This window comes from Drosophila elegans, unplaced genomic scaffold, assembly GCF_018152505.1.
Source record: "Drosophila elegans isolate 14027-0461.03 unplaced genomic scaffold, ASM1815250v1 contig_183, whole genome shotgun sequence".
NCBI lineage: Eukaryota > Metazoa > Arthropoda > Insecta > Diptera > Drosophilidae > Drosophila > Drosophila elegans.
Genome location: NW_024545550.1, coordinates 10876301 through 10900824, shown reverse-complemented (window position 1 = coordinate 10900824; position 24524 = coordinate 10876301). Strand labels below are relative to the sequence as shown.

Sequence of the window (24524 nt, the reverse complement as noted above, 5' to 3'; positions counted from 1 at the left end):
GTTTACTAAATTCGTTCAATATCAGTTATTCAAACAAATAAAACCAACATTTTTGTTGTAACCATATTTTCTTATTAATAAGTGACTTAGATGCAATGTTAACAATGAGAGGTAATCACAGTTTATGCGGCTTTGGGCTTTCCCCTGAGCAACAAACTCGAAAGATTGCTGTAGGGCAGCTCAAAAGCCAGCGAAAAGGCAATGGAGGCAAGATAGACGATCAAGGTGAAGCCGCAGCAGATGACGCTCTGAAAAATATACAAAAATACAAATTAAATTAAGTGAAAACGGGATCAAAAAGCAGATAACCCACCAGCAGAAAGGGGTCGACAGCAGAACTCGTACTGGTCAGGCTGTAGACGAGGGCTATCACTAGGGGATTTAGAAGATATATGGCGTAGGACAGGCGGTTCAGATGCTGGAAGCACTTGGCCTCCAAAAGGCGCGACCACCAAACTCCGCTTCCCGATGCACTGCCCACGATCATCCAGCAAACGGTGAGGGAGAACAGAGCCCGTCCCAGCACAAACAGCGATATGGTGATCAGGTGGCCCAGATCCCGCTTCACCGTGGAGTAGATGCAGCCCAGGAACACCTGCAGACTGAAGTGCCACAGCCAACGGGTCTGCTGTTCGCTCAGCTCCATCTGGAATCGCTGCTCCTGGAGGCACCAGGCCGCAATCGCACCCACGATATAGGGCAGCACCCTCACAAAGGGACTCGTGTATATCTGGGTGCCAGTGGCATAAGTGGAGTCGAAGGAGAACTCGAATTTGTTCGTAATCCCGATCCCGTAGGACCAAGTTATTGTGGCCAGAAGTCCGGAGATCGTCAGTACTTTCCCCACTTTTGGATGCCTACAAGGAAACAAAATTAAACATTGCATTGAAATTATAAACTAAATTATTAAAAAAGATTAAATTGAATTGTAAAATATGCATGCCTCATTACTTGCTTTGTATTGTATATATGTAGTATTATGATTTTATATTCAATTTAAATAATATACATCAAATTTTGAAATCAATTGTCAGATATTTATCTGAACTATTATATGTTTGTATCAGTGGGGCCACAATTAACTTGCTGATTTTACATATGTTCTAATTCTGTGTGCATAGATTTTTAGATAGTGTTAAATTATTATATTTATTACTAAAGAATTCATTGACGCATTTTTTTAAGGGTATTAAAGAATCTACTAGACTTAGACTCACCTAGCGTAAATGAAGAGGACAATGTTTGCCAGCAGGAAGAACTGCATGTCGCAGGCCAGACTCCAGCTCCAGTTGGCGCACATCTCGCGGTGGTCGAAGAGGTTCTGGATGAAGAGCAGGTTGCGCCACCAGTGCTGGGGACACAGTTCGTCGAACCGCTCGTTGATGTGGAAGACGGAAACGTCGCCGATGTAGGCGAAGGCCAAGTCCACGCTACCCATCACCACCAGGTAGAGTGGACCCAATCTCAGGTAGCGATGGAATAGCAACTTACCAAAGAGCTTCATGTTGCCCCACAGTCCATTGCGACGCACTGCCTCCAATTGCTGGGCATTTCTCAGGAAGTTGTAGGTTTGCAAAAAGCCACTGAAAATGAATAAAATAAATTATATAAATTTAACGTGTAAATATTTAAAAGTAATATTCACCTGATGGTAAAGAAGACATCCACTAGAAGAGGGGCCGAAGAAACGTACTGGAAGAAGACCTTCTCCGCATACGAAATCAGCACCGTTTTGTGGTGCACCGTGAAGTACATGTACCACAGGACATGGAAGATCAGTATCCAGATGGCACACACCGATCGCAATCCATTCATGATGGGAATCTCCCCCGGTTGGTTTGCCCTCGTGGCGCTGATCTTTCTCCAGTTGTGGGCCACATCGAAACAGGACACAAAGTTCTGGAGTGGCTGCCACTTCAAGATGGAATCCATTGCCTGCCAGATCTCCGATTCCACGGGAGCCAGACCAGGATCCGGATCATCGCCCCTCTTGGCCACCCGCAACTGCTGGGCACAGAGCATTAGGGCTCCGGTTACCAGGACAGTGGCCACCACCAATCGGAAGGTCAACCGCTGGTAGAATCGCTCGCTCAGCTTCAGATCCTTCATGTACAATACCTCCGGTTGCATGTCGAAGATGTCGTCCTCGGCGAACGAACCACCGGCCACATAGTCCCGGGCCAGCTGCTTCACCTCCTCGGATGCGCAGGCGCTGGGCAGGCACAGTCCGATGTGCAGCACCTGCTCGGACATCACCTTGATCTCCACCTGCCAGGGTGACCGATGCCGCAGGTAGATCACCCGGTAGTCCATCTCGAAGGGGGCACTTTGCGTCAGGATGCTGTAGTGCATCACCCGCTCGTAGTTCCGGGACAAGGTGATTCCCACCGGTCCCTGCACTCCCCGGCACGCCTCCCGACTGCCCAGCCAGTAGTTCTGCCCGAAAACGAACCCGGACGGCTTTGTTCCCGAAGCATCAAGAACTGCCAGTTCAATGAAAAGTATTATTTTATTCAAATTATACTAATTACCATATTAAATTCTCATAGAAACTAGACTATTGTCACATGAATTTAAGACTATTGGGTATGAAAAATCACTCAATAAAATAAGTATTAAATTTATACTACAAAAGAAACAAAATAAAATGTATGAGTTTTAAAAACAATGCTTTTACACTACTAAAACTGCCTTTATCAAGCGCTCTTAAGAATAAATTAGGCAATATTAATATTTTTTTCGTGATACAAAAAAATATTGGAATAGTACAAATAAATCCCTGGCTGTTAATTTGAATATTTTTTTGAAATATGATATATGAAAATATGAAATTTTAATTACATATAAAATCAAATTATTTGAAATGATATGGAAAATATTTGGTTTGAAATGGGACCTATTTGTTTTATATGCAGTTTAATGTGGCTTACATTTAACTGAATATTTATAATATTAAAATCAATTTTGTTAATTGTTAAATTAATATAAAATAATAAATATTTTCATATTTTAAATGACCAAATGCGGCAAATCGAATCAAAAAACATGTTTACTACGTTTTCCTGTCCAATACATTGTAAGTGTTCAAGTTTCTATAATTGCAAGTATAACTGCTTTCAAATCAATTAAAAATGAATATTTTACCCCTCCCCGTTAAAGCAAACGACTAATTTGCAAGTATTATGTTTTATAAATTCCACAATTTACATTCTGGTTACTTACCCTTTATGGCCCAAGGTTGTTTACTGAGAATTCCTCGCTGCACTTGTTTCAGGTGGGCGTGGCAGCTGGGACTCACATTGCTCTCGTTGGCCACTTTGGTTAGCCCAAAGATGACGGAACTCCGGATGAGATGGGGTTCATGCCGTGACTGGACAGTATATCCTTCTTTTTCCGGAATATCTGTAGCCATTACTTCCGTGGTCAATTCCATGCTGGCATTGAAAAGACCGTAATCATAGCGATGTTGACGCAAAGTGGACTCATTAACAGCTGCATCCGCTACGAAAGCCAAGATGCTGACGATTAAGAGCGACCTCCAGTGCTTTTCCATGCCGAATGCACCGCCAACGAGCGGCAACTGGAAAATTAAATTGTTTACCCATCAATACGAGCACTCTTATGTTACGAAAACCAGGGGCTGCCTTTTCAAATTACGACGACTTCCTGCCGGAAAAGATTTACGAGCTGAGAGAGCTGTAACTCCGGGTAAATTGCACTCGATTGTTTAACAATTGCTAAAATTAATTTATTGCCCTAGAGATCGTTACTTCTTCCTATCTGTGAGGTACACAAATATTTAAAAATCATAACTCATAAATAAAAACTATTTATTTACATTGCGAATTTTTAGAAATTAATAATTTTGAGGTCTACAGGGTTTTTGCTTTTGCTTTTTCTCTGGCAAATAATTCTGATTGTAAAAAACATATCTTCAAGTTTCAGTGAATATATTCTATTTCTTATTACAAATTTAATTTAATGGCATAAATTTAAACAAAGATAATTAAAATAATAAATAATTGTTTTGAGAAATCATTTTGAATAATAATATTAACTAGATATGATATTTCAGCACAATAGATATTTTAGCACCCACAATGAGTTTAACCCTAAATGGTTTAAGATAACTTAAGAAAGGCGAAGTACACCTGCCAGTCAACCGATTGCAGAACATGGAAGTGGTAATGGTAACCACTGGAGTTCAATTCAAACATCAATTAGCCGCATCCAAGCAGTAAGTGCGTCTCAATGTCAGCTCCAATGTATCGGATTAGTTTGATTCACGAGAAATTCACCCTCAAAAATACAGTGTCACCTGAAGGTTTATGGGCTGCCAAAGGCAAAAGCCAATCAAACTTGTCACTCGACTTGACTCATGAGATTTCAAGTGCGCCCCCATTGATTCCCCAAGTTCAGTGTTATTACTTTTATGATTTGCACCCAAATCTGCAAATTGTTGGCAGAGGTCAACGACTAGAGTGCGTGTGTTGTAAATATTTCTTCGATCTTAGCTTCAGCCACGTGCATCAGAATTCGCAGGCATAAATAAAATTAGCCAAATTTTGTGTTTGCCCAAAACACTTATGCCAAAATGATGTTTGCTTACGCTGATTGAGGGGTAGAAATTCGAGAATAAATCCTCCAGGCGTTTTGCCAATTTTGGCACTGGCGTGGGCAAAAACCCAACAATATGTATGGTAAATCCAATGTTTTCTTTGCTCTCGAAGACGTCGCCAAGATTCGCGGTTGTAAGCCACCGATAGCGAAGTTTGCATTTATTTGATGGCAGCTAATGGCTTTTGGATGAAACCGTTTCAAGGGTAAATCGTAAATCTGCGCATCGTTTCGCATCTAATTTCTCGGCTTTGGCTATGCAAATGAACCTTCACCTTAACTTTGCCAGCGAATCGGATCCCGATCGCCCAGTTTTTGGACAAACGATGGGTTTTGTAACTAATATTCGCGAACTGGCACTGGTTTTGCCATGTTTGCTGGCTTGCGTTTTATGTTTTTTTGCTTATTAATGGCAGTGTCAAAAGAAAATGGTGATTTATTTAGGGTCAAGGCGTGGATGGGATAGAAAACTGGATTTCGGATCGATTAAAGTCCCGGATTTAATCAAATGCAAGCGAATAAAATGTGACCTACTTTCAGCGGCGACGCAAACAAGTATCCAATCAATATAGAACCGTCCTTGGCATTCGCTTTTGTTCAACAAGAGTTTCCGTTTGTTATTATTTCGGCTTGTTTGTTTATTTATTTTTGTAAAGTTTTGATATCGAAACCGTGGATTTGAAATTAGTTTGTTTTTTTTTAGTTTTTAAGCGCGGCTCACGCAGCTTCGCGTCTTTCCGAGGAACTGTGCTCCCTTCGCTGCGATGCAAACCTTTATAAACTCCGTCAGCGCCAAGCGCACGTGAACAGGTATCAAGCGGGGCTTAAACAACAACAAAAAACATACAGATTCGAATGAAAACAAACCGAGCGATGAAAGTGAAACTGCTCTTCGCGTTGTTTATTTTTGGGAATCTTGCGTACGGCCTGCATTTGCGATCGGCCTTTTCGTACGTCACAAAGCCGCGCTTTTAAGTGCCGGTATTGGCGTTCTCGCTTTTCACACCGATCGATCGAATCGACCGAATCGTTCATTGACACCGCGACGATAAGAAGGCGTTCCCCGGAATTGGGAACTCCAAGGAGCGCTTTTACAACGCGTTCCCTTTTTAAGACAGTCAAGCTTCTTACTTACGAGAATTTCATAGACAAAAATATACATTGAAAATACATGTCTTAAAAAGTATATAGATTTTGTTAAGCCTCTTTTTATAATTTTATAACTGGAACTGTATATATCAAACAAAGTTTGACTTAGGGAATCTTTACTTTAAACAGGAAGTGCTACTTAAATTACAATTGCAGGAGTAATTGCATAATTGCCTACCAGCAGGGTCAACCAAAATTACAAGGCAATACCACTGAAATTACATCAAAATGTAAAATGTAATTGCTAAAAAACATTCTTAAACATTCTCTTCCTTAAAATGTACTGTAATATTCAAACTTTTTTTTTTGACAGATTTGCCAACAGAAATTACAGGGCGCTATAATTGAAATAACATTAAGATGTATAATGTAATTGCTACTGCTGTCGCCGTAAAAAGTAAATAAAAATCTGTAACATTATCTTTCCTTAAGATTTCCTGCACACTTGGTACATTTGGCAGAAAGGATTAAAATCTTAATTTTTACGTTAATTAAACAGGAAGAATTAGAAGTATTAGAAGAACAAACACAACACTTGTTTGTGTATAAAACTAGGCTAGACAAGCAAAAACCTTAATTGTATAAAAATGCTTAATATTTTAGAGTTTATATTCAAATTCGTTTTTAAATTAACAAATTTCAATGAACTGGCAACGCCGTTCGGGGACTCCGGAGCTTTTAGCAATTACACAAACCGATTACTAAGGCAGTAAACTAACAGAAAAATGTTAAAAATGTCTAACTAACAGTAAGAAGCTAAAAGTGGCATGAAAATATCGATATATAGAGGTAATCATCGATTATCCCTGCCAAACATCGATACGACCGATAGCTTAAGAATATCGACATCGGTGTTTCCCCACCCCTACCCCGATAGTCGCAAAACAAATCGATGACTCCTCACCACTAGTAAAAATTGCTAGGAAAAACGAAAACGCGAAAAATGAAAACGCAATACAGAAAAGCAAAATTGAAGTGAAACCAAGTGCAACAACGACGGAGCAAAAGGTGCTAAAAACGAAACACAAAAATAAATAATAGAAACCCTCGAGTGTGCTAGAAAATAGGCCCCCAGCAAGTCAAGGCTCCCCCGAAAGAAAAGAGAGCCATAAAAATCGATTCTTCAAAGAAGTCGCTCTGCGTGCGAGACTTTTTTCGCGCGGGCGGTGGAGCCTGGCGTTGCTTTTTGCCAGTTTTGCTTGGGGAGCCTCGAAAAGTCTAGGTATTAAATTGCCAGGGGCTTTAGAGGGTTAATATAAATATACCTGTGCAGAGTGCATACCTGCTGCTCTATGTGTCTGTGTGTGTGTGTGTGTGTGTGAGTGAGCAAGTGCGAAAAGAATTCATCTGTATGTATTTAATATTTTATTTGCACAACAACCCTGAAAATCGGACAGGACACTCGAATCATAATCTTAATTAGCTAATTTCCAGCAAATATTTGAGTGTGTCTCGCGTAAATAACGGAATGCCAGCACATGACAATAAAACGAAACGTGTGCGTGTGTGTGTGCGTAGTAACAACAAAGCAAAAAAGCAAAAGCAAAACAAAGTGAATGACAAACGGCGAGAATGAAATGGAAATCCACCCCCCTAACCCACTTCACCCTCTTTTACTGTTAGAAGTGCCCCTGTGTGCGTGGCGCTAATTGAACTCACACAATATATATAATTTATTTTAGTTTTTTTTTTCGCGCTCCACAAAAGCCACATATTTGTGAGTCAGCTTACGACTTCCACCTGCCTTCCAGATTGCGTGCACACAACTCCCGCGAGGACGACAAAACAACCAGCAACTAAACATAATAAAAAGTAGCCACCCAGCAGGAGGAGAAGGAGCTAACCACGCCCCCGCCCCCCCGCGAGTGGTGCCCGAATCACCGCACGCCCCACCCACCCGCATCCTGCACTCCAAGTCCATCCGAAGCATCCGCAACATCCGCATCCGCGATGTCAAGTGATAAGATCAAAGTCGCCGTAAGGGTGCGACCCTTCAATCGTCGTGGTAAGTGCAGATTTTTCCTGCTCAGATAATCCCCACACTGGCAAAAATATTTTTCATTCATGTTCATTAAAAAATATTAAATATTCCGTTTGTTTAATGGCTGGCACTAAATATTCTTAAAAAATACACATCATTTTTGTGTTTTAAAAATTGTTATTTATTATTATTATTATTAAAATTAACAAAAAATATTTTATTAAATTTAGTATCAAGCTTAAAAGTTGATCAGAAGGTTAAAAAAATGTATTGTTGTTCAAAAATTTATAATTACGCTGGGGGATCAGAACAATAAACGGGGAAAACAGATACTATTCAAGAGTAATATCCCCTTAATATAATCTTAGTTTAGGCTTTCATCCGTTGTTTTTACAATTTTCAGTCATCAGATATGATTTTAGTGATTTTTTCGTTTTAAAATGTTTCCTATTACCTTTGACTATATCAATCTATAATGTCAGGTCCCAAAAAGTACAAATTTTATCCCTAAAGGAGATTTTTCTTATACCACTCAAAAAAACAGCCTTGAGTGGCCAGAACTTTCAATTTTTTTCCACTTTTCCCACATTGTTTCTGAACAATACCAGGCACTGCAGTTTTGCCTGCAATCAATAATGCAAACACAACCATGCAGAGACAGAGACTGTTTTTTTAGGCTAACGAAATTTACATGGGCTTCTTCGCTTCCTTTGAAATACGGTTTCGTTTTTCCACTGCTGCGCCAGCGGATTTTTCGCTGGATTTAAACGTATATTATAGAATAGCGTACTTACCTACTGCAGCGACTACCTACGGGATGGTCCCTGGTCGTCTGACAAACGAATTCGTTTCCAGCTAATTTCGCTTTTCCCACTGCAGCCATGAAGTGTTGCAAGTGCAAAAAAACAAGACAGCAATAACAACGGCAGCGCCGTCAGCGTTTCCAATGTCAACACTGATCATTCATTTGGCTTATCCATGACTCACATTCACGGCGGAAACGAAGGATGGCAGCGGAAAAAGGGGCTTCATACGACACAACCATATGCCATGTGTGCCAAACATATAAACATTTATAGATGCCTGTGCGTGGGGCAAGGTCCGCTCGGAATCCCGCTTTATTGATTGAATGGCAAACGTTCTCCAACGATTGCACATTTGTTTATATTTACATAAATTATAGAAAGAGTGGCAAGACTTTAAGGGGAAACATCCCCTCAAAAAAAATGTATAAAGATTACAACATTTTATCTTTTTAATCATATATACTTTTTCTTATAAAACAAAACTATTTAAATTCTACAATTAGTTTAGATTATATGGAGCAAGGTCCGGTTAAATTCCAGCTTTATTGATTGAATGGCAAAGGTTATCCAATGATTGCACATTTGTTAATATTTACTTCAAGTACTGGGATCGAACCAGTTTTATTTACTGTCACACTTTAATAAGTTTTTGTAGATAAATAATAAAAGGAACATAGTGTTAGTTGAAAAAGTGTCTTTCAAATTTTAAAGATATTAGTAATAAGATAATATTTTTATAGTTTGAATTATTAAATTGCCCTTTTATTTTGAGAATTTTTTTTAGCAATCCATGTTTTGTTTTCCATTTCTAAATTTTTGATTATTTGATTGCTCAATTTTCCCTCAGCTGTTGTGTTTGTTGTTTGTGAAAATAATTAATTGTATTAGTAAAAGCTCTAGTGACTTATATATTGGCAAACAAAAAACAACTCCCAGTTGATCCATCATAATTTGTCACTTCCAATATTTGTGTTGCCCAAGAAGGCGAACGCGCAAACTTAGTAACCACAATTATTTTTAGACCTTTGACTGGGCTACGATGTTGTTTGTTGTCATGTTGCTCGCTTGCTTGTTAAACGGCCTGATCCGTTGACTGTTTTTGTGACTGAGGGGAGTTAGTCGCAGTCACACCAGAATGTCTGTGATAAGCGGCAGCGCAGAAACGTTATCAGGCCTGATAAACGCGTTTATTTTGCGATACCATGTTACACACATGAAGTGCTTGGCATTAGTCAATCGTGGGCAACTTATTTGGGCCATGTCCGTAACTAGTGACCTCTTCGTGTTGAGCTGGCCAGCAGAGCGTAAAATGAAAACCGAAAAGGCAATCTCAAACGCAAAGACAACACTCGAAAGACAGAGCCAAAGGCAGTAGAAACAAGCTCGAAATGAAGTCACAGCAGAGTTACTTTGCTTCTTACCAAAATGCTTAACCTGTTTTCACTCTGACAGTGTATGTATGTTAATTTCAGCGTTGGACAATAGCGAAGAGAAAACCGTTTGAGGTTATACGGAGTCGCCAGCTATCAAATCAACTGACCAGAACTACAAATGAGACCATCAAGTAATTTATGGCACGCCTTCGTCACATTTTGAGGCAACGGACGGCCAAAACAGACATGTAAACCAGGCGATAGGGTCAGGTCGACTTTGTCCTGTGCCGTCCTCTTCTGGTTTCTGGGTTCTGGGTCCTTTGTGGCTTTCATTTCCATGTCATGTCACGTTCTCGGCTCTGTAACATAAAGCGGAACGGAAGTTCCAAAGGCCAGGCAACACACCAGGATATGGCTTGGCTGATGGCTGATGGCTGATGGCTGATGGCTGTTGGCTGTTGGCTGTTGGCTGTACATATACAGCGACTTGTGTGTGGGCCCAAATGTGTCTGCCCGTCTGGGTTTGGCTTTGACGTCGTTTTCCCCCTTCCTCGTCATGTTTTGTGTGCCATATAGTTAGCAGCAGTAGTATGCCTTGCTTATTGCCGTTCTCTGCCATTTGGATCCGTTCCGTTTCGTTCGGAGTGAATGAAGTATGCGAAGGACACGGGGAGGCATCGCAACTGAAATATTTCCACGATTTATTAGCTGGCACTTTTTTGTATAAAACCAGCCAGGATGAATGGAATAATCAGCCCGATAAGGTCACCTCATTTGGCTATATCTTATACATCATTTGATGAATTCACACTCATGATAAATTCTGTGATTAAAATATTTAAAATTAAAATGATAAATAAATAAATATGTGCGAAATGAGGTTAATGTGAAATTTATAACAGTAGTTATTTAATTCAAAAAATATATAGGATAAACAAATTCAAATTTACATTTTAAATGGAATTTGTAATGTTGTTCATGTGTTAACAATTCAAATGATAAGTAGCCATATACAAACACAAGCAAAATAAATATTTGAATTCAAATTGTAACACCACTTTATCAGGGCTATTTTATTACAAACACAAAAAAAAAAAATTTGTTCAAATCTGAATTTAATTTTGTAATGCTTGTCTATCATCCAAAAGTTTCTAAAACTTTAATGTTATATACGTACCCATAGCTTATAAAGGTCTTTAAAAAATTCAGGTCAATGTAACTAAAAATGGTTGATTCCAATGACTTATCACATCTAATCAGCAAGGTTTTTAAAATATCATAAAATCTCGGCTCGATAATACCAAGGCAAACAGAAAATTCGTTAAGAGGCCTTTTAAATCGCTCATTGTTTTATTGCTTCTGCAAAATTTATTTGGCAACTTGCGCTTCTGCCTTTCTAAGATTGTTTACAATTTATTTATAAGGTTCTCTCCGTTGAGATTATAGTGGCATTGGTGCTTTATACCCAACATGCACATTTATCGCCCCTCGCTCTCTATGAAACAATTTTCGCACTCATGTACGAAAAACCCAACACACAAGCTTTCGAGCGCTATGAGCAGGGTATAGCTAAAGTATAAAATTAAATTGTTTTTGCCACTTTGAACTCGTTATCACCCCATGCGCGGAATAAAGGCGAAATTATCTCAATTTCACACATAACATATAAATATATTCCGGAACCGAGGGCTGACAGTGATTTCGTTTACTTTCAGAAATCGAACTGGGTACAAAATGTATCGTGGAAATGGAAAAACAGCAGACGATACTGCAGAATCCCCCACCACTGGAGAAAATCGAAAGGTAAAAAGAAGCTATAAAATTCCAAATTACCAAAGAGGCAGTTTGAATTGTAATGTGGTATTTAATCAGCTGATTAAAGTGGTTTGCTTAATACCTTCTCATCCCTTTTTTTTTTTTTGCAAACAGAAAACAACCAAAGACATTTGCATTCGATCACTGTTTTTACTCATTAAACCCCGAGGACGACAACTTTGCGTCCCAGGAGACAGTGTTCGATTGCGTGGGACGTGGAATTCTGGATAATGCATTCCAGGGCTATAATGCATGCATATTCGCATACGGCCAGACAGGTAAGTTGCAGCCCGAATGATTCACCATATTCACGCATGTAATCGATCATTTATTCACTTCACACTTTTTCAGGCTCTGGCAAGTCCTACACAATGATGGGCTCCCAGGAGAGCAAGGGCATCATTCCACGGCTGTGCGACAAGCTCTTCTCGGCCATAGCCAACAAGTCCACGCCGGAGCTGATGTACAAGGTGGAGGTGTCCTACATGGAGATTTACAACGAGAAGGTCCACGATCTGCTCGACCCCAAGCCGAACAAGCAGTCGCTTAAGGTGCGCGAGCACAATGTCATGGGTCCCTACGTCGATGGACTGTCGCAGCTGGCCGTGACATCCTACCAGGACATCGACAACCTCATGACCGAGGGCAACAAGTCGCGAACAGTGGCGGCCACCAACATGAACGCCGAGTCGTCGCGCTCCCACGCCGTCTTCTCGGTGGTCCTCACCCAGATACTCACGGATCAGGCGACTGGCGTCAGTGGCGAGAAGGTGTCCCGCATGTCCCTGGTGGATTTGGCTGGCTCCGAGCGGGCCGTGAAAACGGGAGCCGTTGGCGATCGCCTCAAGGAAGGTTCCAACATCAACAAGTGCGTGAAAATTAGTCAACAATCTTGGTTTGCATTGGTTTGCACCGATTATGCAGGTCATTTGTAATGCAATTGAGTTAAATGTTAAGTTTAAACAACCCGCATTGCCGTGACCTGCTTTCCCGGTGGATATCAATCTAGTTTAGATTCGAAGCTAATCTTGTGCCTACTTTAGATCTCTAACAACGCTGGGTCTGGTCATCTCCAAGCTGGCCGACCAATCGAATGGCAAGAAGAGCGGCAACGACAAGTTCGTGCCCTACCGCGACTCCGTTCTCACCTGGCTACTAAAAGATAACCTGGGCGGCAATTCCAGAACCGTGATGGTGGCCACCATTTCACCCTCGGCGGACAACTACGAGGAGACGCTGTCCACGCTGCGCTACGCGGATCGGGCCAAGCGCATTGTGAACCATGCCGTGGTCAACGAAGATCCCAACGCGCGCATCATTCGCGAGCTGCGGCACGAGGTGGAGACGCTCAGGAGTATGCTGAAGCATGCCACTGGGTCGCCGGTGGGCGATGTGCAGGACAAGCTGGCCGAGAGCGAGAACCTGATGAAGCAGATCTCGCAGACCTGGGAGGAGAAACTGGTCAAGACGGAGCGCATCCAGAACGAGCGGCAGCAGGCGCTCGAGAAGATGGGCATCAGTGTGCAGGCCAGTGGCATCAAGGTGGAGAAGAACAAGTACTACTTGGTCAATTTGAATGCCGATCCGTCCCTCAACGAACTCCTGGTCTACTACCTTAAGGTGAACCCTAAGTCAAACCCTAAAAAAAATAGATTAATAAATCCCCTCTGCTTCTAGGAACGCACACTGATTGGCGGACGCAGCATCAGTGGCCAGCAGCCGGATATCCAGCTGTCTGGTCTGGGCATCCAGCCCGAGCACTGTGTGATCACCATCGAGGACAGTGGTCTGTACTTGGAGCCTGTGCAGGGGGCCCGTTGCTTTGTCAACGGATCGGCGGCTGTGGAGAGGATTCCGCTGCAGAACGGCGATCGTATCCTGTGGGGCAACCACCATTTCTTCCGCGTCAACTCGCCGAAGAGCAACAACGCGAGCATGTGCGCCTCGGAGCCGCAGACGCCGGCGCAACTGATTGATTACAATTTCGCACGCGATGAGATTATGCAGAACGAGCTGAGCAACGACCCCATCCAGACGGCCATTGCTCGGCTGGAGCGGCAGCACGAGGAAGATAAGCAGGTGGCGCTGGAGAAGCAGCGGCAGGAGTATGAACGTCAGTTCCAGCAGCTGCGCAACATTCTCTCGCCCAGCACACCGTATGCTCCCTATGCCCCCTACGATCCTCTGCGCATGGGCAAGATAACACCGAATACTCCTACTTCGCAGATGCGAGTGGAAAAGTGGGCGCAGGTAAGCTAAGATCTCTCCTATCAACTGTCACTTCAGTTACTGTATAACTTTGGTTTCTGCAGGAACGAGACGAGATGTTCCGGCGCAGTTTGGGTCAGCTGAAGACGGACATTATGAGGGCCAATTCGCTGGTGCAGGAGGCCAACTTTCTGGCCGAGGAGATGGAGAAGAAAACCAAGTTCTCGGTCACCCTGCAGATACCGCCGGCCAATCTGAGTCCCAACAGGCGGCGCGGGGCCTTCGTCAGCGAGCCCGCCATTCTGGTGAAGCGCACAAACTCCGGCAGTCAGATCTGGACCATGGAAAAGCTGGAGAACAAGCTGATCGACATGCGCGAGATGTACCAGGATCACAAGGAGCGCGTCTTGAACGGACTGGTATGTTGACATCGATTCGATCCTCTTCTCATCCACCTGTCTGCCATTGTGCCGTGCTGTTACTAACCATTTATAATTGTATCGATTCACACACGCATTCAATTAACCCCTGACTACAGCCCCTTATAGAGCCGTTCTCAGACGACGAGTACGACGACAAGGTAATTAAGACACCACACACCCACACCCACACCCCCACCACCCCAAAACATGAACACCCTACACACACACACGTCTAAACTGTATGATGTAGCTAGTATTGTTTGGGGGCTTCCACCGCAAAGCTAACTGATCTCGCAATTCCGCAGGACGAGGACAGTGCCAAGCCGCAGGATCCGTTCTACGAGTCGCAGGAGAACCACAATCTCATTGGCGTGGCCAATATATTCCTGGAGGTTCTCTTCCACGACGTCAAACTGGACTACCACACGCCGATCATCAGTCAGCAGGGCGAGGTGGCCGGTCGCCTGCAGGTGGAGATCGAGCGCATTGCCGGACAGATGCCGCAGGATCGCATGTGCGAGTCGGTGTCCGAGTCGTCGGGCGACTCGCGGGATGAGTACGACGACCCGGTGGATGCCACATCCAACCAGATCACCTGCCGTGTGACCATCAAGTGTGCCAGTGGCCTACCCTTGTCGCTCTCCAACTTCGTCTTTTGCCAGTACACCTTCTGGGGCCACCAGGAGATGGTGGTGCCGGTCATCAATGCCGAGTCCACGGCCCACGACCAGAACATGGTCTTCAAGTTCGAGCACACGCAGGACTTTACGGTTACCATCAACGAGGAGTTCCTCGAGCACTGCATCGAGGGGGCGCTGTCCATCGAAGTGTGGGGCCATCGCAGTGCCGGCTTCTCCAAGACCAAGGGCTGGGAGGTGGAGCAGCAGCAGGCCAAGGCGCGATCCCTGGTCGATCGCTGGGCGGAGCTGTCGCGCAAGATCGAGCTCTGGGTGGAGATCCACGAGCTGAACGACAACGGCGAGTACTCGCCGGTGGAGGTGACCAACCGCAACGAGGTCCTCACCGGCGGCATCTACCAGCTACGTCAGGGCCAGCAGCGGCGGGTGAATGTGCGCGTCAAGCCGGTCCAAAACTCCGGCACCCTGCCCATCATCTGCCAGTCGATCGTGAACGTGGCCATTGGCAGTGTGACGGTGCGGTCGCGGCTGCAGCGACCGCTGGACTCGTACCAGGAAGAGGATCTCACAGTGCTGCGGGAGAAGTGGAGCGAGGCGCTGGGTCGCCGGCGTCAGTACCTGGACCAGCAGATCCAGATGCTGATCAAGAAGGAGGAGAAGAACGAGCAGGAGCGCGAGCGCGAGCTGAGCCTGGTGCACCAGTGGGTCTCGCTGACGGAGGAGCGCAACGCGGTGCTGGTGCCGGCGCCCGGCTCGGGTATTCCCGGTGCACCCGCCTCGTGGGAGCCACCGTCGGGCATGGAGCCCCATGTGCCCGTGCTCTTCCTCAACCTGAACGGCGACGATCTGTCGGCGCAGAACACCAACGACGAGCTCTCCATTGCCGGCATCAACTCGATTCTGTCCAAGGAGCATGGCCACAAGTTCTACACGCTGCAGATCCTGCAGCATCTGGACAAGGACGTGTGCTGTGTGGCCAGCTGGGACTCCTCGATGCACGACAGCCAGGCCCTGAACCGTGTGACCGAGGCCAACGAGCGTGTGTATCTCATTCTGCGCACCACGGTGCGTCTGTCGCATCCGGCACCCATGGATCTGGTGCTGCGCAAGCGGCTGAGCATAAACATCAAGAAGGGCCAGACGCTGACCGACCGCCTGAAGAAGTTCCGACTGGTGCGGGGCGAGAATGCCATCTGGCAGAGCGGCGTCACCTACGAGGTGGTCTCCAACATTCCCAAGGCCTCCGAGGAGCTGGAGGATCGCGAGTCGCTGGCCCAGTTGGCGGCCAGCGGCGATGATTGCTCGGCCAGTGACGGCGAAACGTACATAGGTGAGTGCTTTGGCTATTCATTACCATGTTAAATGGTCTGCTAATCTCTTAATCCCTTAGAGAAATACACCCGTGGCGTTTCGGCGGTGGAGAGCATACTCACACTGGATCGCCTGCGGCAAAATGTGGCGGTCAAGGAGCTGGAGACGGCCCATGGTCAGCCGCTGAGCATGCGCAAGACCGTCAGTGTGCCGAACTTCTCGCAGGTAAGGACGACATCCGATTTGCCACCCCATTTTCCCGCTCATCCCATCGAGCCGCCGCCGCCGCTGCTGCTGCTGCTGCTGCGCCGCTTTCACAATTCGTCGCTGCTGCCGTCGCCGCTTCAGCTGCAGCTGAATTTTGTGCTTCCACACCCACTTACTCACCCAACAACACACTCGAGCAAAATTAACCAAGATCATCTGACTAAACGCAAATTCTTTCTCTTTTCACACTTTTTTCTATGCGCTTTCACCAAACTAACCCCCCCAAAAAAAAAAAAAAAACATTTGTGTTTAACCACCGATTTATAACAATGACAATCGCAATGACTAAATTAACCAAATCCGAAATTCGGCGCGCACCTCCTGCAATTTTGAATTTTCCTCTATGTGTGTGTGCGTGTGTGTGTGCCGTATTGGTATTATCCTGTCTTTATGTTTATGCTGTGTACGTGTGTGTGTTGCCCAAAAAACGCTTCTCACTGCGCACATAGGCGGTCAAAGACACCACCAATACCGGGAGTGTAAGTAACTACTAGTATCCTCCTTTCTGTTTCCTGTTTCCTATATAATCTCTACTCTTGTATCTGTATCTGTAAATATATCTGTATCTGTATCTGTATCCTTGTATCCTGTGTGCCAAGCACTGTACATTAAGCTTATGTAGTTGAAATTTTCTTCAGTTCTTTCTAACTAACTATCTTACCAAGAAAAACAAAACCCTTTGTGTGCGCCCTTCAGTTTGCCTTTTTCGTAAACGTTGCTTTTTTGTGTTCATTTATTTTTTTTGTTTTTAATTCGACCATTTTTATTTCATCCTGTTGAATAACATTTGTTCTATAAAATCAAATCGTTCGAAAACGAAATTTATGATGCAAGCAACTCATAAATAAACTTACGCAGATTATGCGCTTCGATGCATCGATGGAGTCGCTGCTGAATGTGGGACGATCCGAGTCCTTTGCCGATCTCAATAACAGTGCGCTGGGCAGCAAGTTTACGCCAGGTGAGCCTCACTTGGGCATAACAACTCTTGTGGATTTTAATATCTGTATTATGTTCAGCAGGTCACAGTCCAGCTGGAACAGGCGGAGTCATCCGGAATCGACATAGTTTTGGCGGCAAAGGTAGCAGCGATGATTCGCCCGGAAAAGCATTTGGCATTGGTGCGTATTTAGTTGATCCAGGCAGTTCCCTTCACCCAACAGTTTTCTTCAATATACTCACCATTAATTTTTGAGCAAAAATGTTGAAACTATAATCCATATAATCGAGTTTTTATATCCACTATACTATATTTGACTAAGTAATTCTGCATATGCTTATGCGCAGGCAACATTTTATACGACCAAGCTCAAGAGCAAGGGATTTATCTTTGTTTCATGTTTGTGGATATGCATATAATCCATAGAAACAGTAGCAATTTATTACTTTTAGCTGTACTTAGTGAACTTAAAAATGACTTAAACTTAATGGCAACAAGATAAATCCTTTTCCAACCGCTTTTTTCATGCTCAAGAGCAAACACCCAAAAGGGAAATAGTTTGCAAACACTCTGTGAACTGTCGCATATTGCTTAGTTAAACTTTCGAAACCTAATTTGTTTGCTTTGCTTCGATGCAACACCTGCAGCAACCAAGCAACTAGCAAGAGCAACCGCATTAACTCGATCTGAAGACTCGAGCGATTCTTCGTCTTGATGCACACTACTGTTCCACATTCCATTGCTTATCATATAAATTGACATGCATCCCCGATAACATGAACCATACAAAAACGAACCCAAACGAACCGCGCCCACATAGCTTATCGTATTTACTATATGGTTTCTCACATTGTCCAACTCTTTTCTGTGTTTCTAACATAACCCAATCTCTATGAAATTCCACGGGCAACAGGCTCAATATCTCTGCTGTCAGGTAAAGGCCAAACCTATGCCAAATTAAACTCCGAAGGTGCATTCCCGATTGCTATGCATTGATTGTTAGTTGAGTTTAAGTTTGTCAGTCTCTCACAACCCAGCATCTCGACACCCACTCATCCACTCATCCGTTCATGACCCCAGATGAAGAAGGGATGCGGTTTGTGACCCCCCTCCGCCCCCATTTAGAAGCGTTTACATTGTAGTTTTGTGTTAGTTCTGTTTGCTGGTAAATCTGTCTTCAAATCATACCCAAGACTCTCTCACTGTCACTCTCACTCGCTCATCCAAAACCAAGAACTCGAGACATCGCAATGGCAATCAGTTGTACATTCATCACCTTCTGGACATTCCAGCCACCCATGCAATCCGGTGCACAAGTCACACAGCAGTCAAGCACACAGCACGAGATCTTAGCACGAGCCGCGTATTTGTAGCGTTTTATTAGCCCTAGAACTTTTGTTTTGTTATCCATTAATGTGTTTATTTAGTGTGTTGCCGGAGGTGCGAAGTAGTCGCATGCCCGGCCAGTTTGATCACTCATCGAAGTCTGTAAATTGCATTGTAACTAAACATAACGCATAATCATTATCTTCCCCTCGCCCCCAAATGTGGAATGCAGCGCGTCCAACATTTTTGAATCTCAATTTGAACTTGAACACATTGAGAATTGCGCCAACGAAACGTATGTGGTTTGTCTAGCTAGCTCTAAGCAACAAGATTTCTCGCCCAAGAATCAGTGTACTGACCATGACACTCTGATGTTTCCACAGCATCGCCGGCAACCAGTAAGCTGCTGGGCATGCGGATGACCACGCTGCACGAGGAGCCGCTGGGCGGGCATAGATCACTGGACGAGGAGCCGGAGGACAGCTACAGCGACTCGGAGTACGCCGCAGAGTACGAACAGGAGCGGCAGCAGAACAAGAGCCTGGCCACGCGCTCCCGCCTCACGGCTTCCAAGACCATGGACTCGTTCATGGACGTGAGCAGCCATTCGAACCAGAGCTACTTGAGCTACACGTCCAGTGCCAACGCGAACATGAAGCATCTGACCGGCCTGGCCACGCTGAGCATGAGCTCCTCCACCAGCAGTGGCTACGGCTCCCAGGCTGTCTCCTGCAACAATCTGAGCAACGAGGACATCGCCTCAATGCGTTCCATGAGCATTGACGAGACGCCAGGTGAGATATTAGTTTTTTGAATCGTTTTTATCAGGCTAAAATTATTATTTTACCCCTCAGATTTCGATAGAGTCAACTCGAATTCGCCACCGAACCGGCAGGCACGCGTCAATCCCTTCCTCAAGGACATGCCCAAAGCCAAAGCACAGGAGCAGCCGAATCCGCAGGCCAAGAAACTGCAGGAGACCTTCACGCATCCGCTGGAGCAGCTGGAGTCCCGGGAAAACGCACAAAGCGACGAGGATGAGCGCGAGCGCGAACAGTTGCCAAAGAATAACAACAATAACAACGTGGTGTTGGCCAAGGAGCCGGTACAGATCGCCGTGCAAGCGGAGCCGGAGGAAGCTGAGCCGCAAATCGAATCACAAACAGAGCTTGCCACAGACAATCAGAACGGCAACAGGTCCTCCTCCGACGAGGTGAGCCACAGTTCCGAGGAGCTGCTCGAGGGCGATGGCATCGTCCGGGAGGAGTTGCCCGCCGGCAAGGTGGTGCGACGCAAGAAATCCCAGAACAACCAGCCTCCGAGTAATGGCAGCAGCAATAACAACAACAACAACAATAACAACAGCAACAGCACAAGTCAGGCACCGCGCATCAATCATCGGGCATCGGTGGCCAAAATGGAGGGTCTGGCCGCGTACATGGACTTCAGCATCATGTCCAGCAGCACAGAAGTCGATGGTGATTATTGAACTTACATATTTACTTGTGCACAGTGCTAGTTATTGACTTTAGTTAGGGAGTTTGTTTTGTTGTTGTTTTTTCAAACTAGAACTATCTAATGATAGCTCTTAAAAATAAACAGACAAATATGTGTACACTGAAAGATGAGATAGCCGTCTGTCTAGTAGGCTAACTTAAAACTAGGTAACTTTTAACCTTAACTTATCTTTACACTCTTTTTTCCCCCAACTATCTTAAAGCCTACTGAGCCAATTTGTCTGAAATGGGCCAAATGTTGTCTTTATAAAACTAAAAACCCAACCGTATTTTCTTAGTGAAAATCGAAAATTGTCAGCCATTAGATCAAAAAAGCGTATTTTTATAGATCCTTTAATTAAAAAATCGCTTATAATGCTTATTTCTATCTTAATCTATGAACATTTTTTTTGGTTTTAGTTGACTAACATTTTGGTCACCGCAAAATTAATCGAACTTTTTTAGTACAACAGTTTTTAAAATGTATTTGTGTACATAAAAATTATATCATGAACTTTTATATAGTTTATTTGTTTTTATTAGGTTTTGTTAAAAATATTCCCGAAGGTAACCTATTTTTTCCACTTCAACTGGGGTTCCCCCTTAAGATTATTTAGTGTCAAATATCATAGATCATCGTAGCAGTAGTTACTAAATTTTCGTAATCTTATTCTTACCAGACGAAAGCAAGGATGTGGAAGTGATCCTGCCCGATTGGATAGTGGTGGGCGAGTCGGTGTTGATCCGGCCATACAACACCAGCGGCGTCATCCGCTTTGTGGGCACCACGGAGTTCCAGCCCGGCGCTTGGATAGGCGTTGAACTGGACACGCCCACGGGCAAGAACGACGGCAGCGTGAAGGGCATTCAGTATTTCCAGTGCAAGCCCAAGCACGGCATGTTCGTGCGCTCCGATAAGCTGATGCTGGACAAGCGCGGCAAGGCGATGCGAGCCTACAAGGCGGCCGAGAAGAGCAACAGCATGAGCAAAGGTGAGTGGAATGGCATTGCACATGGGTTTTAATTCACTAATATACATTTTATTTACAATGAAGAGATGAGTAGCTCGATGACTGGCTCGATGACACGCTCCAAGAGCCGCGGCGATTCGCTAAACCTCTCGGCGCGCAAATGATTGTACCCCAAGTGTTCGCATCAGCTGCAGCGCTGGACTAATTGCAGGCAATCGACGGCGGTGGCCACCACCGGTGCGGCGGGCAGCAGCCAGCCGGCAACCTGCCACAGATTGCGTGCAACCAGCGGCGCTGCAGATGCGAACAGTCATGGCAAGAAATGCTATGCCAATCGACGCTCGACGGCCTTCTAAGGCCGCCACCGCCACCATTCAGGATGACAGATGAGGAGCAACGAACAATGCGGAGCATAATCCACATGCCAACCATATTCTAGCTTACTTAACTATTCTCACACCATGCCGCAAATGAAATGCCGTACACTTAACCCCCCTCCCCCACGCTTCTCCAAGTAGTTTAAGGCGGTGTCTACAGCAGAACTAATTACTAATCTAGCTAAACTAAACTAAACTAAACTAAACGAAACAAAACGAATCGAAACTAAACTAAGCCGGGCAGTCGTTCGCGTAGTTGCAATATACCTCGAACACTTGGGCGAGATCGTAAAATTTAGCAACCCTTTCGATTGATCTATGTGTGAATTAGGAGCACTTCTGATTCTGATTCTAATTCTGATTCCATTGTTTTGTGTTCGTGTAGTTAATTGTCGTTTATTGCTTTTCGATTTTTGAACGAAGCGCTTTACTGATCTATATATATATTTTTGTAATGGTTCTTTGCCTTTAGTTTAGTTCAATTGTTTTTGATATCAATGTGACTTTATGAGCTTATATTTTTAATTGTTATTGACTATATTCAATATATAAAAATCATTTGTATATATTTATGATTAAGACCTTGCAATAATTTCTTCTCCATGTTTCCTTTCCCGAGCTCATATTTCGTTTAGCGCATTTATATACAATTACCAATACAATACAATGTTAGTAATAATGAGAGCAACATATTCTATGAAGCTGTGCCCGAGCAATTGAAGCCTCCCAAGATGATCGCATCTTGGAACTTACTTCCCGATTAAGACGCTTCGCAGCGGCGCAGTTGATCTGTAAATTGTATTATTTTGATGTGATGTATTTATAATTTCCCTTTATATATGCATATATATATAAATAAAATTGATTTTATCGTATATGTACCTCATTAATTTTGTTATGATTTCTTTTACGTTTTCTCACCCCGTCCAGAAAGTGCAATATAAGTGTTAGGATCTTTAAGTTGTATTAATCAATGTTGAAGGTTGTGCGACTATGTTTGTGAGGCGTTTTAAGTAACCATTAATTGAACACCGAGCCACCAGCTGGTGTTTGTCCAAAAAAGCAAGAAAGCAATAATGGCATTGAGTATTTAATTTTATGTTAAGATACTTTAATAATCGTACACGAAAAGGATTAAGTGTGAGTGTTGTGGCCCCCAGAATGAAAAGTGCCGACAGAGCATGGAAATGTGAATGTTTTGAATCCGGCACCGGCTGACGCGTTCGTTTGTACGTAAAACCGTGAACGTATCCATCCATCCATCCAACCAACCAACATCCAAAGCACTCCAAAACTGAGTCTGAGATAGATTGCAATTTAAAACCAGTAACAACAATAAGAGCGATTTACACTTAGAAAAACCCAAGAACGAAACTTAAACTGAAATCCAACAGCAAGAGGCAGTTGGGAGGCGTTGAACAGTGAAAGCCCAACTGGAAGATCTACAGCCATTCATCCAGTGTATACAAAACATAATTATACACCACTTATATATATATTAGGTATATATTTTCGAACTGTTTTTCTACTTGCGTAAAAGCGAAAAGCAACTACCAAAATATACTTGAAAATACGTCCAAAATTTAAAATTCAAGGTCAAGATACAACTACGATATTATACTTAACACTGCATGGATATTCATGAATATAATTGTAAAAGGCATATTTACGATAAACCTAACTGAAACAGAACTTATTTAAATATCGAGTATGTGTGTGTGCAATTTGTAGACGCCGCATTTGAAATCGGTTGAGCATTATAATTCAGAAATTAATTTAATCACGTGAATGTACATAGTGGGGCACTTATTACCGGCAAAATCAGCTAACAAATTAACGCATTTAACTAGCGCAAATAATTGTCAACTAGAGGTTGATTGAGTTACGTAACGACGGAACCCCGATAGAAAAGCGAAAGTTAGCAGCACATATTGGGCTTTATTGTAAAATAGATCGAGAATCCATAGTTGTAGAACCGAACCACACACACACACACAGAGTGCATTGCTAAGAAATCAAGTAGCCGTAGCGATCGATTGGAACGCCGACAAATTAAATCGTACCTTGACGTTATACTAAAGAATTAATCATATTTTTGTGCAATCTAGTGCAGTACCCACGCAATCAGTCCCGAAAATAAAATACTTTGCCATTGCATATAGCGTATAGCATCTAGCCTCTAGCGTATCGGAATGTTAGGCACACACATGTTGCATATTAAATATTACATATATGGGATATATGAGATATAGGATCGGTAGATGATGGCCTTCGAAGCAGTTTACTCGTAAGTTTGCGCACTCTTAGAGCTTTTAGCACGGTCAACGAATAAATGTTATTACACCTCAATTATGGCGCGACTCCATCAGCCGTTAAATAAACTAACCAAAGAGTTCAGCCACGAGTTAATGAATAAACTAAACCCCACGCATACATACATATGTATGATCTAGATCTGCTTTATCATCGTACACAAACAGACAAACAAACGCATCGTAGCAAAACCATTGTTGATGAATTTGGTTCGGTCGTTCTGTAAGTGCAGATAATCCTCACTAGTAGTTGCAAATACAGAATAGTGGGTGTCAGCAGCGGAAACCATACAGATAATTTTAGTAATTTACAATTGTTTTTACTCCAATTTAAGTATTTTACTGCAAACACGCCAGAGAAATTAAACCACAAATACACGCGTAATCAGCAAATTTGAACAACTTCAACCAAACAAAACAAAAGAGAATATGAAATATGTACTTATATCTATAAATACAAATATACAAACATGCAATGGATGTTTTTATTCAATGGAGTTGGCTTTAATTTCACA

The 24524-nt window shown here is 43.5% G+C and overlaps 2 protein-coding genes across 14 annotated transcripts; one reads left to right on the top strand and one right to left on the bottom strand.

The window, feature by feature from the left end:
- Positions 1-66: 66 nt before the first annotated feature.
- On the bottom strand, positions 67-5347 carry LOC108144210 (nose resistant to fluoxetine protein 6). The gene is made up of 6 exons (XM_017268883.2): positions 5152-5347; positions 3223-3580; positions 1646-2483; positions 1218-1583; positions 314-857; positions 67-248 (listed from the first exon to the last, which is right to left on the bottom strand). Exons 2-6 carry the CDS (start codon positions 3551-3553, stop codon positions 123-125), a joined length of 2205 nt encoding a protein of 734 aa, XP_017124372.1. The 5' UTR covers positions 3554-3580; positions 5152-5347; the 3' UTR covers positions 67-122.
- Positions 5348-6642: 1295 nt separating this feature from the next.
- On the top strand, positions 6643-24485 carry LOC108144337 (kinesin-like protein KIF13B). 13 transcript variants are annotated; one of them, XM_017269048.2, is made up of 20 exons: positions 6643-6774; positions 7518-7771; positions 11642-11729; positions 11856-12019; positions 12093-12609; positions 12785-13361; positions 13419-13991; positions 14054-14368; positions 14488-14529; positions 14677-16339; positions 16400-16545; positions 17037-17066; positions 17446-17548; positions 17610-17708; positions 18441-18497; positions 19086-19148; positions 19237-19647; positions 19708-20331; positions 21030-21341; positions 21405-24485. In XM_017269048.2, exons 2-20 carry the CDS (start codon positions 7717-7719, stop codon positions 21482-21484), a joined length of 5919 nt encoding a protein of 1972 aa, XP_017124537.1. In that variant the 5' UTR covers positions 6643-6774; positions 7518-7716; the 3' UTR covers positions 21485-24485. The 13 variants fall into 13 exon arrangements, with proteins under 13 accessions (XP_017124537.1, XP_017124540.1, XP_017124535.1 ...); XM_017269051.2 differs by having other exon boundaries at positions 17607-17708; positions 18441-18461; XM_017269046.2 differs by having other exon boundaries at positions 17607-17708.
- The last annotated feature ends 39 nt before the right edge of the window (positions 24486-24524 follow it).

Coding starts and splice junctions, on each gene's coding strand:
- LOC108144210 (XM_017268883.2), bottom strand. CDS start 3,553: ATGGAAAAGCACTGGAGGTCGCTCTTAATCGTCAGCATCTTGGCTTTC. Junction 2,484..3,222: donor ACAACCTTGGGCCATAAAGG/GTAAGTAACCAG, acceptor TTGAACTGGCAG/TTCTTGATGCTTCGGGAACA. Junction 858..1,217: donor GTCCTCTTCATTTACGCTAG/GTGAGTCTAAGT, acceptor GTTTCCTTGTAG/GCATCCAAAAGTGGGGAAAG.
- LOC108144337 (XM_017269046.2), top strand. CDS start 7,717: ATGTCAAGTGATAAGATCAAAGTCGCCGTAAGGGTGCGACCCTTCAAT. Junction 17,709..18,440: donor CGGAAAAGCATTTGGCATTG/GTGCGTATTTAG, acceptor CACGGGCAACAG/GCTCAATATCTCTGCTGTCA. Junction 19,149..19,236: donor GAGAATTGCGCCAACGAAAC/GTATGTGGTTTG, acceptor ATGTTTCCACAG/CATCGCCGGCAACCAGTAAG.